The sequence below is a fragment of the Cyprinodon variegatus genome, unplaced genomic scaffold (genome assembly GCF_000732505.1).
Source record: "Cyprinodon variegatus isolate N-32 unplaced genomic scaffold, C_variegatus-1.0 Scaffold836, whole genome shotgun sequence".
Classification (NCBI taxonomy): domain Eukaryota; kingdom Metazoa; phylum Chordata; class Actinopteri; order Cyprinodontiformes; family Cyprinodontidae; genus Cyprinodon; species Cyprinodon variegatus.
In genome coordinates this window covers 112,289-129,837 of record NW_015151289.1, presented here as the reverse complement: position 1 = coordinate 129,837, position 17,549 = coordinate 112,289, and the positions used below count along the sequence as shown (strand labels likewise).

Here is a 17,549-nt window from a genome sequence, read left to right as displayed (position 1 = left end):
ACGATCTTCACTCCTAGGTCTTAACCTTTGAGAAGACTTGTGACATTAGCTGGAAAATAAAACCTTGATGGGACTGTGTTGCCTTTATTAGAAAAAGATATCCAGAACAAATTATAATCCCAGAGTTTCGTGAAAAAGTTCAGGGCATCTATATTGGTTGGTTTGAATTTCTAGTGTTTTCTCTTTATTTCCAAACATACATCATACTAGTCCTGCCATCTGTTGTGACATGAACATCACTGGGTGGGTAAGGTGTCCAGTCATTGGAAAGGTGATGGGATCTGAGAGCCCAATAATTGGTGATGACACCTGAGGTAGGCTGGTCAGAGTCACAGGCATGCCGATGTTCTCTCTGTACACCACAGGAACTCTGACGACCTTGTGGGAAGTGTACGGTGCGAGGGCGCCACTGGTTTCCATGTCGGTGGTGATCTGACGTTTCCATTTGTTCCTTCGGTTTTGAAACCAGATCTTGACCTGCGTCTCTGTGAGCTGCAGCGAGGCGGCCAGCCCAGCTCGCTCAGTGCTGCTTAGGTAACGTTTCAGGTCGAAGGTGGACTCAAGCTTGAAGACCTGAGTACGACTGAACACGGTGCGGGTCTTCTTCTTCCGCAGCATTTTCACCTCACCTGAGATCAAAAAAAAAATGTTTTTTTTTTTTATGTATGCTTTTTGTGAGAACCCACATGTTACTTATCTATATCACCTGGACCTATATGACATTAGAAAACAGAAAAAAAAACTACATAACTGTGTATTTTTGTAAAGTAGCCTATATGAAAGGTGAAGACAAAAAGAAATTCACCTCCTTGGTGTTCTTTAGCTTACCTATCTTACCTATATCATCTCCTCGGTTGCAGGAGGGATGCTTCGTTTTTTCCTTTCTGTCATTAGTGAGACTGCTGTCTCTCTTCCCTGATTCATCGCTCTCCTCGGCTGAGTCTGATGAAGCTTGGAAATCTCCTTGAACTGTTGGTCCATGGGCCCCCTGTTCATCTGAAAGGCTGAGCCCATGAAGCTCTGCTACAAAACCTTCAACAACAGCAAAACAATCTCACATTATATGTGGACCTGAAAAAACTTTGGGTTCAAAAACACAGCAGATAAAGAGAATTATAAAGGGAAATTTTAAATGTTTTAAATATTAGCCATTCAATTTGCAAATTTTCAATAATGGATAAATTTGCACTGCAAATCTTACTTTTATTTGGGTAATAAATCCTACCAGAACTTACTGTTTACAACTTCAACTTTATTGATGTTGCAAGCAGTTGTATTCATTAGCAGTTGCTTTTCACAAGCAGCTGTTTTCTTTAGAGGTGTCCAGCACATGCGGCTGAGGAATTGTGGCTGAGAACTTTTTTGAACAGGAGCAAGTCCTGAAATTTGAATGTAACTTTAGCAAGTTTAGAAACAGCGCTAATGCTAAAGTCAAAGCTAGTTAGCAAGCTAAGCTTCTTAACCCTGAGGCAGTGGTTGCCAATAATTGGCACATCTTAAGCTAAACTCTCATGGAAAAATAAGTTTCATCTTCCAGCTTATAAAAGCAGATTAAAAAAATTAGGTCAACTTGAACTTGTCTAAAGTTTTTAACACTAATTCGTTTTTATTTATTTCTTTTAAGGGACAGAAAAAAAACTAATAAAAAAAAATCATAACTAGTAAGATTGAATTTTAAAAAGTAAAAAAAAAACAAAAAAAAAACGCGTTATTTTAGTGCCTTGGTGGTTTAAACTAGTGTGTTGTCAAAAACTAAAAATAATTAATATTTTTGGTACCCAACTTCCCTGAATAAAAGCAGCTAATTGGAGTGTTGGTTTGTTTATCTGCAAAGAGAAAGTACTGAAAACACTTAACCAGGTCATGCGTTGCAAACTACATTAACCACTAAAGACTAAATAAGGGTTGATGGGCCATTTCATTATCTTATTATAACACAAATGTTGTCTGAATTGGACAGTCTCCACTGTTTCCTTCTCCCTAGATATAATTATCTGCATTGTCACAGTGGAAAAAACCAATAGTAAGCTGTTTTATTCAGAACACTTACCTTTATTATATGAAACAAACTCTTAACAGTAGCCATTCAAGCAGACTTTGTATATTCAGCAGATTTTGATACATTTAGAAAGGATATGGATTTAATTCCAATTGACATGTGATGTAAGTGTATTTTTAAAAACTTGCTGAGTTAGACTTATTCAAACATTTTAAAAGTTTTTTTTCTAAGTTGAAGTGAAGCAAAATATGGAAACTGTGTGTGATGAAGGCTTAAAAGCTAAAAGGGGGACAATATTAGGCTTTTTAAATGTACTATAACAACGTGGTATTTATTTTCAGTGACAAAAAAAATATCCATGTGTGAAAAGTGATGTGGTAGAAAGTGACTCTAACATTGCTGATGTTAGAAAACTAGCTTAACTTTAATTTTAATGTCAGGAAATAAACTTTTCTCTTATGACAGTTTTTAATTAATATTAAAAAACTTAATTAACAAGTTAATATTTTCATTAACTGTAATTTATCATTATTATAAGAAAGACATTTAATTATTTACTATGCTTAACTTGAAATCTAATAAAAGAATAAAAACACTATAGATTTTTTTTATTTCCTGCTCAAATGAGCAAAACCACCCCAGTCTCTGTCACCACAGCATGATAAATATGCTCAAATTATGTTTCTTTTTTACACTTGGTGTTGGTGTCTTACCTCTTAGGCTGACAGCTGGACCCCATTTCCCACCCCATCCCATTTAAAAACCAGCTATCCTCTTCCATTCACCACTGGATACTACACTGATTGAATAAAACAGCTCTGACTGGACCTCTGGATAACTGACTAGACCTTGAGCTGAGACCTGCAGAAGAGGATTAAGGCCACTGAATTTATTTTTTTTTTTTTTAAAGTTAACTGATTTTTACATTTTATTTCAGTTTAATATGGGAAAAAAAGTCAGAATTCTGTGATTAAAGTCAGAATTTGGAGATTAAAGCCAGAATTCTCAGATTAAAGTAAGAATTCTGAGGGGAAAAAAATCAGAATTCTGAGAAAAAAGTCAGGATTGTAGAAAAAAAAAGTCAGAATTCTGAGATTAAAGTCAGAATTCTGAGATTAAAGTCAGGATTGTGGAAAAAAAAGTCAGAATTCTGGGATTAAAGTCAGGATTGTGAAAAAAAAGGTAAGAATTCTCAGATTAAGGTCAGGATTGTGGGAAAAAAAAGTCTGAATTCTGAGATTAAAGTTAGAATTCTGAGATTTAAGTCAGGATTCTGAGAAACAAGTCAACAACAAGTTTTTCCCATATTAAACTGAAATAAAATGTAAAAATCAGCTAACTTTTTTTTAATTTTTCAGTGACCCTAATCCTCTTCCATAGAGTCCTTCCCCTCAAAATGAATGTAATTATGTTGATTTGAACTTTGAAGCCTTTAAAAACGAATAAACCTGGAAAGAGCAACGAATGAAAAGGATGATTTATGGCTGTTTCAATCAAGTGAAAAAGGTGAAAGAGGAGACCTAACCTCTAGCGTTTGGAAACATTCCTGTTTCCAGCTCCTTGCCCACCGAACTGGGTGCAGCGCCGCTAACTCTGAAGCCGGGGTTCTCCACCCGCTTTCCGGCAGACAAATCCCCGCCGGAGGTCCCCAGCAGGTTCTCGATATAAAAAGACGGAACACATAGTTTGGATTTATCGTCCAACATCACGACCTTTACATAAACGGATAAGCGGTTTTTTTGCAAAAAAAAAAAAAAAAAAGAATAGAAAAATCTCCTCGTATGGCAATAGGCTATTATAACATCCTTGCAGGGAGAGCCATCACTGTGGTTCTGTTTGGCTCCCAACGCGCTTCCAGAGGCGCAAAACTCGTGTGATGTGAGGACAGAAAAGCAACTAGGCATTAACTACTCCAAGAGAGAGAGAGAGAGAGAGAGGAGAAGAAACTCCACAGTGTTTTCTCGCAGCTTATTTTGCATGCTGTGTCTTTAGGGATAGCAGAGAAAGTGAATTTGGATCAATTAGGAAGGCAAGGAGATACAGGAATATCCTCAGGTCTGGAGATGGAGAGCGCATCCTGAAGAATGGCACAGGTCCGCCTGTTGGTTGCATTTGTGCATGCACTATGTAGTTTATAGCACTGATAAAATAACTACTCATCTAAGTTTTATTTACGACAAAATACATAGAAAATATCAGAAAAAAATGAAGCAGAAGGGTTTGTTGGCCTATTTTCCCCTTTTTGGTCATCTATGGTCGTTGGGTTTTTTATCTTATTAATATTATTATTATTGCTGTCAGACAGAAAAAACAAGGATGCCATATTGAAACAGAAGATCTAAAAAAAAGTGTTTTAATTAAAAAAAATCTACCTATCTCTGTCTGTCGGTCTGTTTGTAAATAAAGTTTTTAGTGTACACATTTTATTTTATTTTCAGCAGTGTATGAAAAACTAATGTATTGAAAATTTTGTTTGTTTGTGTTTTTTTTATTTAATTATGTTGTTTTTTATTGGATTGTTTTGAAGTAAGTTCATTTATTTAGTGGCAACTGCTTGTGTGTTTTATTTGTCCTCTACAGATGTGTGTGTGTGTTTGAATAAGAACAGAGGTATTAAAAGCTATGATGATAATAATCACAAATGTTACCTGTAAGTAATTATTGCACATTTTTAACCACACAGCTATATATGTGATAAAAATCAGTTTTTACATATAAAAAACAAACTTTCAGCTCATGTTATGAAATATGAAGACTGGCATTTTGCATATGACTAAAAATGTACAATGGAGATGTTCCTCTGACAAACTTAATGAACCAATCAGTGATGAGTTTCAAAGCCCAACAATAACCAAAGCTACCAGGTCAGGACGTTTCCCCTCCTGAGCTGACAGGCTGAGACAGAGGTATTTCACTGTGGTTAACCAATCCTTTCAGAGCCTCTAAACTGTTGATTATATGTGAAGAAATCATTGAAAGTTTGAGCTATAATCCCATAGATGGACTTACTGTAAGTGTTTTGTTAAACTTATAAAGGTAGGGAATGTTTAGTCATCTAAGGAGAAGGGAAAAGTAGAGTAAAACTCCACTGTGTGCATGGAGATGTAATCGGATTTTAACTGTAATGCTTACTTTCATCTGTGAGCAGCAGGGGGAAAAAATGCTCAAAAGCTCAGAACATTCCATGGGCTGCATGGTTTTGCTCTACATGTTGATCAGCTGCTTTGAATCCAGCAGTCTGTGCTCACTTTTCATAGGAAATCTCACACAACCCAATGTTGGACATTAATAAGGATAAGCAGATTGAGCAAACGCTGTAATTTTTTAATGAGACAACAACACACCGTGTTCCTCTTTAAAAACATAATCCCAGTTGTTCTCTACTGCAGCACTAAAGTGACTTTGTCAAAGCCTCTTTACAGTAATCGCCTATGAAGCTAATAGTCTGCAGAACGTTTGTAGTTTAACACCTCCATAGAGCTTTGTAATGAAGTTATCCACACTGAATATTTTACATTGGTTGTCCAATTTTAGAACATGGAGCTGCAAATAGTATTTGTGACTCATGTAAAGAACCACAATTATCAATAACCTAAAATCATTTTTCATAAACGACTACGGAACTGACCCTCGTTCATTATTTTTCAAAAGTCATATTTATCTGAAATGCTATTTCAACAATATGATCAATTGAGATATTTTTGTAATGATTTTTTGGGACTTTGAATTGGAGTGCAAAATTTATATTTGCAAATACTAACAATAACAAAATGAGTCTACAATCAAAAGGATGTTAAAACTCATTAAGACTCGCCTTTGATTTAAATGCTGTTTACTTGGAGCCATGAGGAAAATGACATCATATTTTTCTAGTAAGTCCTACCCCTGTCAACCCTGAGGGCAAACCAAACAACAAGACTAAGAAAATTTCAGCATCTGACATTCCAGATAATGCTGTTTACATCAAAGGCCAGAATCTCTGTAGAGGGAAAACTCAGGTTAGTGACCACTTAAATCTGAAAGAGGGCGATTAGTAGGGCGTGAGTCACTAACCTGGTTTTAGAGTTCAGTCTGGGCCCAAAAGAAGCAGTGGAATTCAGCCGGATGGCTAACAGCACGCAGAGAATGCCGCCCAGAGAGTTCCAGGAGCTGGAGCCTGAAGAATGCAAAACCGGCTGACGAGTAGCTCCAATCAGACGAAGGAAGGCAGGAGTTTCCAGAAGGTGAAGCCCAAGCCGGTGTCGAAGAGGTTAACAGGAGTCCACACCAGAAGATCGGAGATCCAAAGAGGTACCGAGGGAAAATCCAGGTCGAAGTCAGGAGGCAGATCCAGGTTCAGTCCACAGGCAGAAACCAGCAGGAGTCCGAAGACAGGTCAGGCAAACAAATTCGAAACAGGAATAGGGAGGCTCGAAGGTCCGAGGGCAGAGCTGCTTAGGATCAGGCAATCAGAACAACAACAGGTATGCTAACTGACTCTCACTGAAGGCTCAAGAATAATCTGGCACTGATGACTGGGAGCAAGCAGTTTAAATAGAAGCTGGAACTGGTGAATATGATGAGTGGTAATGAAAAACTGATCAGAGCTAGGCAGGAGAATGAAATGAGCAATCAAGCCAGTCATCAGCACCAAGATCATGACCGTTTTCAATGTTTGCTCACTCTGCCTTGCAAAAGTTTCAAGAAAATCTTTTGTCCTCAAGCCTCTTCAGCTCATTCTGAACTCTGACTACGGCATTCAAAACTATATTTTCCTTTCATAAAGTGCGTTTTATGTTAAATGGTTGCACATTTGGATGTAAGGTGATGCTGGGGGAAACATGCTGGTATAGTTTCAGCTCTCCAAATTAGAATCACAACAAAACTTTATTGTCAGGTAATATTTTAGAAACACAGGGAATATGTTTTGGTCAAAAGGTGCTACACACCCACAATGCACCAAATATGTTTGGAAATATGTAATGTGGTTTAAACAAAGGCAAATATTTTTTTCAGTAAACAATTGAATGTTGCTGTCTTTTTTTTTTTTTTTTTTCAAAAAAAAAAAAAAAAAAAAAAAAAAAAAAACTTATTTCAAACTGTTTAAGCCTTCAAGGACTTGCTGGCCCAGTGCTCAAGGTTTATTTGGACCATTATACATAAATTTGATCTTAGCATTTGCTTTAATCCTGTTAAATATAACTGAAAACTGTGGCTTTAGCTTAAGTAGGCTAATGAACAAATTTCTCAGAAACCTTACTGGTTCATGTAAATTTCAGTTCAAACCATATCAGGTTTTTTAGAAGTAATATATTTAGAGATGGTTGAATGCAGGCACTGAGTAAAAGGTTGTTCAGCAATGCATTAGTGTGCACACTCTACATGTGCAATGTCATGATTCCGCTTTTTCATAACCACATTATTCCTTAGAACATTTGATTTTTGTTTTACAGATAATTCACTGGGTATGTGTAGAACACAAATAAGGGATCCCAGAGGGCTCAGCAACCATAATTCCCTGTAAGGATTTGAAACAGACAGAATATCTCCTTTATGCCATCCTTGGATTCTGATCTTAAATGGGATGGACTTGTTTCATATTTTGATATAGGATTATAATAAAGCTCCCATATTATTCTACATTTCAAAATAAAAAATGTTTTTATCATTTGAGCAGGAAGATTCTTGTCAGATTAGGCAGACAGAATGTGCCAAAAATCTCCTTATTCAGTCCTCCTCTGGACAAATTATTTTGGCTTTCCATGCCTACGTCCTCTTGAAGGCCACGCCACCACAACCCACAACCACGACAACCAGAGGGAATTTTTAAAAGTAGCCTAGGAGTCTTGAATCATGCACTAGAAGGAGGCCTTAGCTTGACCAATGGGCTGCTACAGACCGCTCCGGATAAACTTATTTTCCCCTTATGACATCATAAAGGGCGTGGTTTTCAAATAGAACATTTTGAGCACATATTAGCTAAGAGCTTGATAAAGGCAATGCTAGAGGTTAAAGTTTTTTGATTTTTTTTCTTTTCATTTGGGAACCTAAATCATGGGCTTCAATACATGTCTGTTAAAATATGCTTATAATATGAATTTTGCATAATATGGGACCTTTAATTTTCTCATAGCGACTTCATTATTTTTGGGCTCTTTAATGGTCTGCTGTCGTGATTACTAGCTGTTGGGGTCAAAGCCATGTCCCAGAATGAGGGAGAGTATGAGGTCAGTGAGGTTCAGACATCTCAACAGAGCCAGTCAACCAGAAAGGCCCCTTTATGCAACATGGAGCAGAAGAGACTTATAATGACAGATCTGCCTGGTTTTAAGACCCTCTTCTTGTAGCCATTGCCCTCTTTGCCTTTATTTTTGTTCATTTTTTGGCTTTGAAAATCACAGAATTTAAAATTGGGACCTTTCAGATATGGTTTGAAAAATGCCAAGTTGTCAGGAGAGGGTGCTACGTTGAAAGAGACCTGCTCGCTTCTCCTGTTACCTAACATGAAACAGTGCCTGTCGTGTGTTTGAAGCTGTTCAGAAACACTGAGAAAACCCTGCATATCCCAGCCACTGAGACTGACACATACTTTTCCTGCTTAATCCACATTAGCTCTCACCTCACTGCATCATGAGCCTGATTCACTCTGTGAACTACTTCTTTCAGAGAAATAAAATCACAAAAACCTAAAAAGGCTGATATTGTTGCTTGTACTGTATTTTTTTACCTTTTGCAATTAATACTTTAAAAAGCGAGAGACAGAGCTGGAACAAACTATCAGTGGCTGTTTGTTTAACCCCTGCACTCCAAATTAACCCCTCTTAGAACCGAGCTGTCAGTTCAGCACATAGGAAAGGAAATGACTGATGCTTAAAACTCATGCTGTGCTTCAAACCACTTTCATTGACCTATTTCTACATGATGTCCGTCCACTTTTGCAGAAAGCATGACTCCATATAGTGATCATGAATCATGTGGGAATAGTGAGGACTTCACTTTGCATTGCACATGAAGCAGGTTGCATTCCTGTGGGTTGATGAAGGGGCATTTGTGATGGAGAACAACAATAAGTAGGTTTATGGATCATCAGATCAATGAAAACATCAGCCTCCCTGCCATCTGTGTATCTGGGCCTAAAAGACTGGATCAAAAGGTCAAGGCAGCCTACAGGGGAATATGGAAAGATGTGTGGATAAGAACTAGAGTTAAAACATTTTAAGTTCCCATAATAGAGCTTCCAAGTCTTCTTTCACTATTTTTAAGGTGGACTTAGTCTGACCCTGGGCGGTTCAGTTCATGTTGTTACTACATAAAAACAACACAAACCAATCAGTGGTAGATAAAAACAACAGGGACACTGTGCTGAAAACCCCTCAGACCGAGGAATCGCGTGAGAACCGGGCCTAGAAAACTCAAAGTGCCATCGCAGAGAGAGCACAGCCTCCTCCCCCTGAGGTCAAAGCACTTCTGTCATATTAGCTTACAATCTAGGTCTATATTCTCAATAAATCATGGCCCCAAAAGATCACTACCAGCACACAGCCTGTTAGAGCCTCTTAGATGTCCTCCTGTCACTGAATTCTACCTAGTGAGGAAAGTTTGAAAGAAATAAAGCCTATTTGTTTTTTTCAGATGGTGTATTTGTTGTAAATATTGCTTCAAGAAATACCTGTCCATACATTGTGAAAATAAACAAAATATGTAGGACTTGTTAATTTAAATTTAAGTCAAACCAAGGAGGAAATGAAAAAAACAAACAAATATAGACCTTTGCTAAAAGTGATGCAATCTCGTAAAAGAAAATTAAGCAACAGTTTTTGACTTTTTAAGAAGACAAGGAATTTATTATTAATAAAAAAAAGATGAATAAATAAAAGAAAATGGCCTGAAAGTTAATAATGTTTATTTCTGTGAGACATAACTGATTATGTTTATTAATTTGTGCATATTAGAAAATAAAAACCAATACACACACAGACACAAACACACACACATACACTAAAAGTAGATATATAGTATTGGGTGGAAAACCTTTCAGCTTTGAATCACATTGAACAAAACTAAAATAAAATATAAAATTCATTCACAGTGAGCAATGCATTCTTTGGATTTTCAATAAAAATTACAATAGGTTTTCCTCTGTTATAATCTTATATAGATAAATCATGGCTGGCACATAATAATAATAATAATAATAATAATAATAATAATAATAATATTAATAATAATAATAATAATAATAATAATAATAATAATAAAACCTCGTGGTCGTTGAACTGGGGCTTTATGAGGGGTTGTTGGTTCCTCACAGCCTGAAGTTCAGTTGCCTTCAGAAAACATTTCTGCAGAACAGGGCTCCCGTTTTCCCTCCTCTTGTCACGCAAGCCCCCTCAGTTAACCCTCTGCCCCCCTTGGAATCCAACCCGCAACCTCCAGCCCCTCACAAGGCCTTCTCTTCTCCCCAAGTTTAATTTATGAGATTTCATTTGCTTTTGATAGGAAGGAAACGGCCCAAAATAATTGAAGGAAAAAAATAAATATAAAAAAAGAATAGAAAAAGATAACACTTTTTCTTTTTTTTTTTTTCCTAAACCATTTTAAATTAATTTGACAAATAATTATATGCGCTAGCCGACGGTTTGCAATTTAAAATTTAAGCTTCAATTTAAATCTTCACTGGGGAAGGGTTAAAAAAGACAAAAAAAAAAAAAAAAAAAAAAAAAAAAACTCCCTTGATTATTGCTAAAACAAAATAAAACCATCAAAACTGCAAAAAAAAAAAGGTTTTAATTTTGAATTACGCCCAATTGGCAAACTTTTCCTGGAGATGAATATCTCTGTAAACGAAATAACTAATAGCCTAAAACTATGAGGGAATAAAACTAAATCCTTCTAAAAACTAACGGGAAATGGGCCCTCTAACTCCATCTAAATGTTAACCCATGTTTTATCACCACATATTCCTATTACAGTTAAAGCAATAAGCAGAGGCGTGAATAAATAAATAAATATAGGCTATATAAAAATAAATTTAAAAAAGATGACAAAAAAACAAAAAAACAAAAACACGAAGCCTCACCGCCTATAGGCCAATTTAACTTTTTACAAGGTTGGCTGAATTCATTCATGTAAATTAGCTATTAAGCATATGCCTTATAATTTGATCAAACTGTTTGTAAAACAACAAAGCTGTTTCTGAAAAGTAAAAAAGGACACGAACATGCAAAACTTTCTGATGAAAAGAGTTGAATCTCTTTCTAATTGTGAACTCAACATTTAAATTCATAAGGTAATAACTTAAACGTGTTACTATTTTTATTATATTGATGGTAGTAATATTTTTTTTTATTTTTTTTTATTGCATTTTCATGCTCATTTATTCATTTCTTTTTAGAACAGGTTTAAAAATCATACAGAGAAACGTGTGTTATGTTCAGATGGTCCAAAGCGCGCGTCTGATCTGCTAAATCTCTACGCAGCACTATTGTATGTCAAAGGTTATGATACTACTCACAAAGCAGGGACTGACTTCATCACTAACATCACTGCATCACTGTTTTTTTTTTCTTCTAATGTTGGTTTGAATCAACAAGAAATTTGAAGAAAACTCTAAATAGTTCCGTTTTTCATCATCGTTACTGGGGGAAGCCAACTTCATGTATTATATGCGATTTAAAATATCATGCAAGGAACAACCTTTATACCAACATTGTAAAAAAACAACAACAACAAAGTAAATAAATAAATAAATAAATTCTGAGCCCCTGTAATTATCTTTAGTGCAGATTTAGTTTTCTTCTTTAATCACATGTATGTAACATACCAACTGTTAACCTCCTGGGGGCAGCAGAGAGTTATTGAGAACATTTAATTTATTTTATTTCCATATTTTCTCTTGCAAAAAACTATTTACATTTATATAAGGCAATCCAGAAATATAAGTGTGTTAACACTTTGATATAGCGTGCTTCAAGGAGAAAATGGGTTGAAATATAAAGTAAGACTTGATTAAACATGATATAATAAAACATGATTGTTTCATTTATTAGTTGATAGTTGCAATTTCATAGTTTCAATTTTTTATATATATATCCAACTAATCTGATTAGTTGGATATATAGTTGGAAAAAAAACGAAAAAAAACAACAACTCTGCAAAGGACATCTGTTTTAAAAGTGCAGGAGCAGCTCTTCATACTCAGCCTGTGAAGGCTGCATCACATAATAAACTGGTTGAAGTAATAGCTGCTTGTAGCCACAAGATGGCAGTGTTATACTTTCGGTGGTTTTACCCAAGGATGATTTTATTTTTTCTTAAGATTTTATTAGAAAGCTAACCAGGAGTATGCAAGTTATAGTGATTTTTCAGAATTTCCATGTAGAACAAAATAAAATGCTTCTTTAACTTTGAATTGTGGCCCCTTCATGAGATGTTGGTAAGCATTGCCTTCTGTAACCCTTGGTAAATTCCCTGGTCTGAGTAAGATTACTATTAGTGTCAAGTTCTGTTGTCATGTCTTATGGTTATTTAATACAGACATAATATTAAATGTCATTTAAAAAGTTGTCCAGAGTGATCTCTTCTCAGGAAAAGAAATAGAGAGGGAAAGCTTCAAAGTGTAAACACAGAGCTTTTCTTTGCAAGCTATCAGCATGGTAAACTATTTTTACTGCAGAAGCAGGCCTATACTCTCAATCAATCAAAAACCAATCCAATTTATTTATAAAGCGTATTCAAAAACAGCAACTTGTTGACCAAAGTGCTGATCACATCAATAGGAAAAATTGAAAGAAAATACAATAAACAATGCTAATAAAATAAGACAGACATAAATTAACACATAGGATAAAAACAATCAAACTACTGAATAGTAACCTTTTCGGACTGTAGCCATAACCTAAAGGAATTGGAAAAACATACAACACATGATGCTTTAATTATTAATAAGAAATAGATTTTGAATTATATTGACATAAACTAATTATACCTGACAATGTTTTTTGTCAAAAAAAAATCCTCAGATATACAAAAAAAAAATCTGAATAAGTGTAAAAAAAGGGGAAAATTAATGTGTCCATCGAATTGTCCTTACAATGATTAAATAAATAATAGATGCCCCACCAGTGTTTTAACATTGAACAATATAATCATTTCACAATCGGACCTTGTGAATGACATGAAAAGGATATATTTGTGTTTAACCTTTTTTTTTTTTTTTTTTTACTTTTTTTTTTTTTTTTTTTTTTTTTTTTTTTTCACAGTTGGTATGCATAGCACTATATTTTACTTTTATTTGCACCTGGCAGTTATTACTTTCATTCCCCATAGAACACAGAGCAGGTTTNTAATCATTTCACAATCAGACCTTGTGAATGACATGAAAAGGATATATTTGTGTTTAACCTTTTCTTTTTTTTTTACATATTTCTTTTTTTTTTTTTTTACTTTTTTTCACAGTTGGTATGCATAGCACTATATTTTACTTTTATTTGCACCTGGCAGTTATTACTTTCATTCCCCGTAGAACACAGAGCAGATTTAAAGCCTCGGAGGAATCCAACAGCCAGTTATTGGGAAGCTCATTAATATATAATTGAGTAGAAACGCAATGTGAAACAATGCAACCTCATCCATTACAAAGACCGCAAGAGCGGTCAAAAGCTGTTCCTCATTAGCCTTTGATTTTCTTCTCATGAGAGTTTCAGGAGATGAGGTTTATAACAAATGTAGTTTTCAAATTATAAAGCCCAACCCCCCTGCCAAGAGAAAAAAATCATTCTTGCAGTCGATTAATTTGCTTTGCCTTGATGCAAGCAACTTATAGGAATTTTAACACTGCATAAAATCATTAGATTTGGCTCGCAACCAAAAGAACACGAAACAGGAGCAGAAATGTGTTTCCCCTTATTGGGTGCTGAAACTAAGGCTTATAGACAAGGTCAGCAACATTACAATTTAGAATAATAACACCTTTCAAAAAACTCTAATTAACCTTGTAAAGAGAAAATGGCAAAACACAAATGTTGGAGGTTAAGGCGGTTCTGAAGGGATGAGTGCTACCGAAGAGTTCATATATGTTGCACTGATAAGATGGTCACACCTAATGATCAATCCTAAAAGGTACAGAAGCCGAGAGCGAAATAATGTTTTTCTGAGTTTTAGCATCTAGATCTGAGAGTGAGGGTAGAGGAAGTATATGAGGTACTCAAAGGCTGCTGATCTGAAAAAAGAAATCCAGATGCAGACCTGGAACCTGTTTGAAACACTTCATAGCCCTTTGCCCTGAGAATACCATGTTTCCCCTGATGCTTGGGAGGAGTTTCTTCTGGATTTACCTCCACAACCAAATCTCTCATGAGTAGAATACAATTAATGGTTCAATATCACTGAAAACTGCACCCTGTTATTAAAAAATGTACATATTCATTTATTTTCAATTTTTCTGATTTTAAATTATAAAAAACCTTAATTACGGAGAACTTCTTGTCCTGAGTTCAGTGCAGTCCAACAGCAGAGTGACAGGATTAAATGGGTAGCCAGCATCCAGATCCCTGAGCTGTCACTGCAGACAGACTGAGCAGTCTGAAGGCCAAGGATCTGCATCTTAACTTGAATGAATTAAAAGGTTGCTTGTTTTGCAAATTCAGACAAGTCAATGGCAGCAATTCACAATTGGCTGGAGATGCGAGGAGTTGACGTCTGGGGTTCGGGACTCCAGAAACCATGCCTGATGTGCAGCATAATTCATTACAAAAGAGACACAGCTTGTTTTGCATGCAATTTGTTTTCCCTCTCCAGATCCAATCTAATGAGAGAGGTTCTTCAAATGGGATGTATCAGCTATCACGAAGTTCTTGTGGGAGAGGAGGAGAATAGATAAATCAAATATGATTGCTCTTGTTAGAGAAAAACACTTTCATCACAATGTGTTAGTGGCTTTCAGATCAAGAAGTTTAAAATCAGAGTCCGCTTGGCGTTTAGTTGATGCTTAGTAATTTGCATTGCCTGAAGCTGTTGTTTTCAGCGCCTATTAGAAGTTTTTTTCCTTCATGGTGAAAAAAAAATAAAAAATTTAACCAGACACAGATGACTTAAAAGACTTAAAAGAGTTTGGATTTTGAAGATTAAATTACTGTTGCTGTTCTCAATGTTTCAGAAGTCGCATAACTCAATGAGTTTATAAAAATATATATATTTTTTGAAGGCAGTAGTCCTTGTTTTGACTACACAGTAAAAAAAAAGGTGTCACTTAACACTTACAGAGTTAAATATACACTCTAAATTAGTATGAAATGTGCTCTATAGCTAGAGTCAACTTTTCAGAGATAATTTTACTCATATTAGTGTCAAACTCAAGAAGAAAAAACAGGTAATAACACCATATAGAGTAAAAGTTGCACTGTTTGGCTTTCAAATATTTCAACTCCAACACCTATGCTGATTTACACTCATTATAATTATAAATACTGTTATTAGAGTGCAATAGGTTGACTGAATCTTTAACACCTAGTTTGTTACTGTGTAGCATCATTCAATAAGTTTTTTTTTTATAATGATGTCAAGATGGTCTAAGCCTTAGACTCTAAGGCTTTCCAGATTCAGCACAGCAGAGCAGTCCTTTCCTACACAGGATAGTGCTCGTTGTGGCAAAAAAAGGTGAAGGAATAGCAGCTAAAAATGGTCAGATTCCATAATCAGCCTAAGGATCATTCCGAATAGTTCAAATTGCTTAAACACTTAAGCTAAAGTGGAAGGCAGCGGTAGGTTTCCATGATAATGCCATCCAAATAGGGGTGGCAGTAGAGTAGGAAGTGAGAGAAGTTTGTTTTCTATAAATAGTTTATTTAGCATAGAGCTTGTTTTCAATTTTTTATAATAAATTTACCTTTTTTTAAAAAAAACAAAAAAACAAATGTTTTTTTCAATATGTGACCCAGTTTTTATTAGTTACCTATTCCCAGTCCAGGGCCCATTTATTGTTCTCCCTTTTTGGACTTTGAGTTTTCACAATCTAAGTCATTCTGTTTTGTTGATCTTTGGTTCATTTTCCATTTGTGTTATATTTACCGTAAGCAGTCTTAAGTCACTCTCTGTTGCCCCCTTGTGCCTGTCTCTTTTCCCCTAGCTCCCTTCCAGTCACTTCCATCCACACCTGCTTCATATCAGCTGATTACCCCAGTCTGTGTCCCATATATACTGTCCCTGGGCAGCTCCTCAGTGCTGGATCCTTGTTGTTACTTGGCTCCCAATGTCTGTTTTCTCCTGACGTCTCCTGGCTTTATGGTTTGACTCTTTGATTTTGTTTCTCTTATCTTTTAGATTTTATGAAACCTGCAAGAACTCATCTCTGCCTCCCTCATCTCTGCATTTGGGTCATCAACCAACCTCCACCCCCATGCTGACAGCCATCTCCAGCAGGAAGTTAAGTAGGGAACACATCAAAGCACAGTGGCTTAAAATACCCAATTTATTTGTTGAAGCTGAAATTTACAACAGTTTTCAAAGTAGCCAGTATCTAACTTCACAAATATACAATAATTTTACTGAAAATATTTGATTAAATCTGATATAAACTAAGCTCAGTTTAGATATAAAGTTTAATATTTGTGCAATGATAATGTCCTATTGCTGCCTTTTTGGATCTGTGAGAAGAGCTGGTGGCACGATGCCAACTTTTCAACCTGGAGATCACAAATCTCAACCATATAGATTGAATGCTATGTTACACTATTACTTTCTTATTTTAGTGACAATGCTATATAGACAAAACAAATAACACTGAGTTTATGCTTCCAAAGTCTTAAGGTTCATCTAGTTCTTTGGTTCTTTTTAATTTTGCAACTTTATATGTATTTAATCTATCTGTCTCACTAAAAGTAACTTTATTACTACAGCTTGTCTTTTTTTCTTCTTCTTCTTCTTCTTCGGCATGAGCCATACCAGAATGTGAGGTCAGGGTTAAACTAAAACCAACAACTGGGCACTAAAAAACTAATAAAAAAATCTTAAGCTAAAGGTATGACTGCACAGTTGGTGAGTTAAGTTTCCTTAAATAGATCAATGCTATTTGCAAAGAGCAAATTATTTACGTTACTATTACTATACTTTTAACTTTGCATACAATGAGTTAAAAAGGTATTCTGGATATAAAACTTTGACATTTTAGGATCCCTTCCTCTTAAAGTCTGTTAATCATCTTGTTATAGAAAACTGGGATGACCTGTAGTAGTAGAAGTGAGGAACCCATAACTAAAATGCTTGCAGACATCAACCACTGATTTTCTCAAGTGCCCATTAAGTTACAATAATCAAATTTACACATATTAATTAACTGCTACATACTTTATTGAGCTCAGTTGTAAGTATCCCACAGGAATTGGAGGTCTGTGCGTTTCCTCTGCTTTTGTTGACCATGATTAAAGGATTCATTTGTCTTGCCTGCTCTGTCTGCAAAGTTTCAGCCTGCCAAGTAATTAGGAGCTGTGGAATACCAGCAACCGGATGGCCTCAAGGGGTTTTCACTTTTGCTTTCATGGATCTATTAACAACATGTCCAATTCCTTCCATATGT

The 17,549-nt window shown here is 35.6% G+C and overlaps 1 protein-coding gene across 2 annotated transcripts; it reads right to left on the bottom strand.

Moving 5' to 3' along the window:
• Window positions 1–57: 57 nt before the first annotated feature.
• On the bottom strand, window positions 58–3,732 carry hmx1 (H6 family homeobox 1). 2 transcript variants are annotated; one of them, XM_015397049.1, is made up of 3 exons: window positions 3,525–3,732; window positions 829–1,032; window positions 58–629 (listed from the first exon to the last, which is right to left on the bottom strand). In XM_015397049.1, the coding sequence occupies exons 1-3, from the start codon at window positions 3,703–3,705 to the stop codon at window positions 202–204; spliced, it is 813 nt and encodes a 270-aa protein (XP_015252535.1). In that variant the 5' UTR covers window positions 3,706–3,732; the 3' UTR covers window positions 58–201. The 2 variants fall into 2 exon arrangements, with proteins under 2 accessions (XP_015252535.1, XP_015252537.1); XM_015397051.1 differs by having other exon boundaries at window positions 838–1,032.
• Window positions 3,733–17,549: the final 13,817 nt, after the last annotated feature.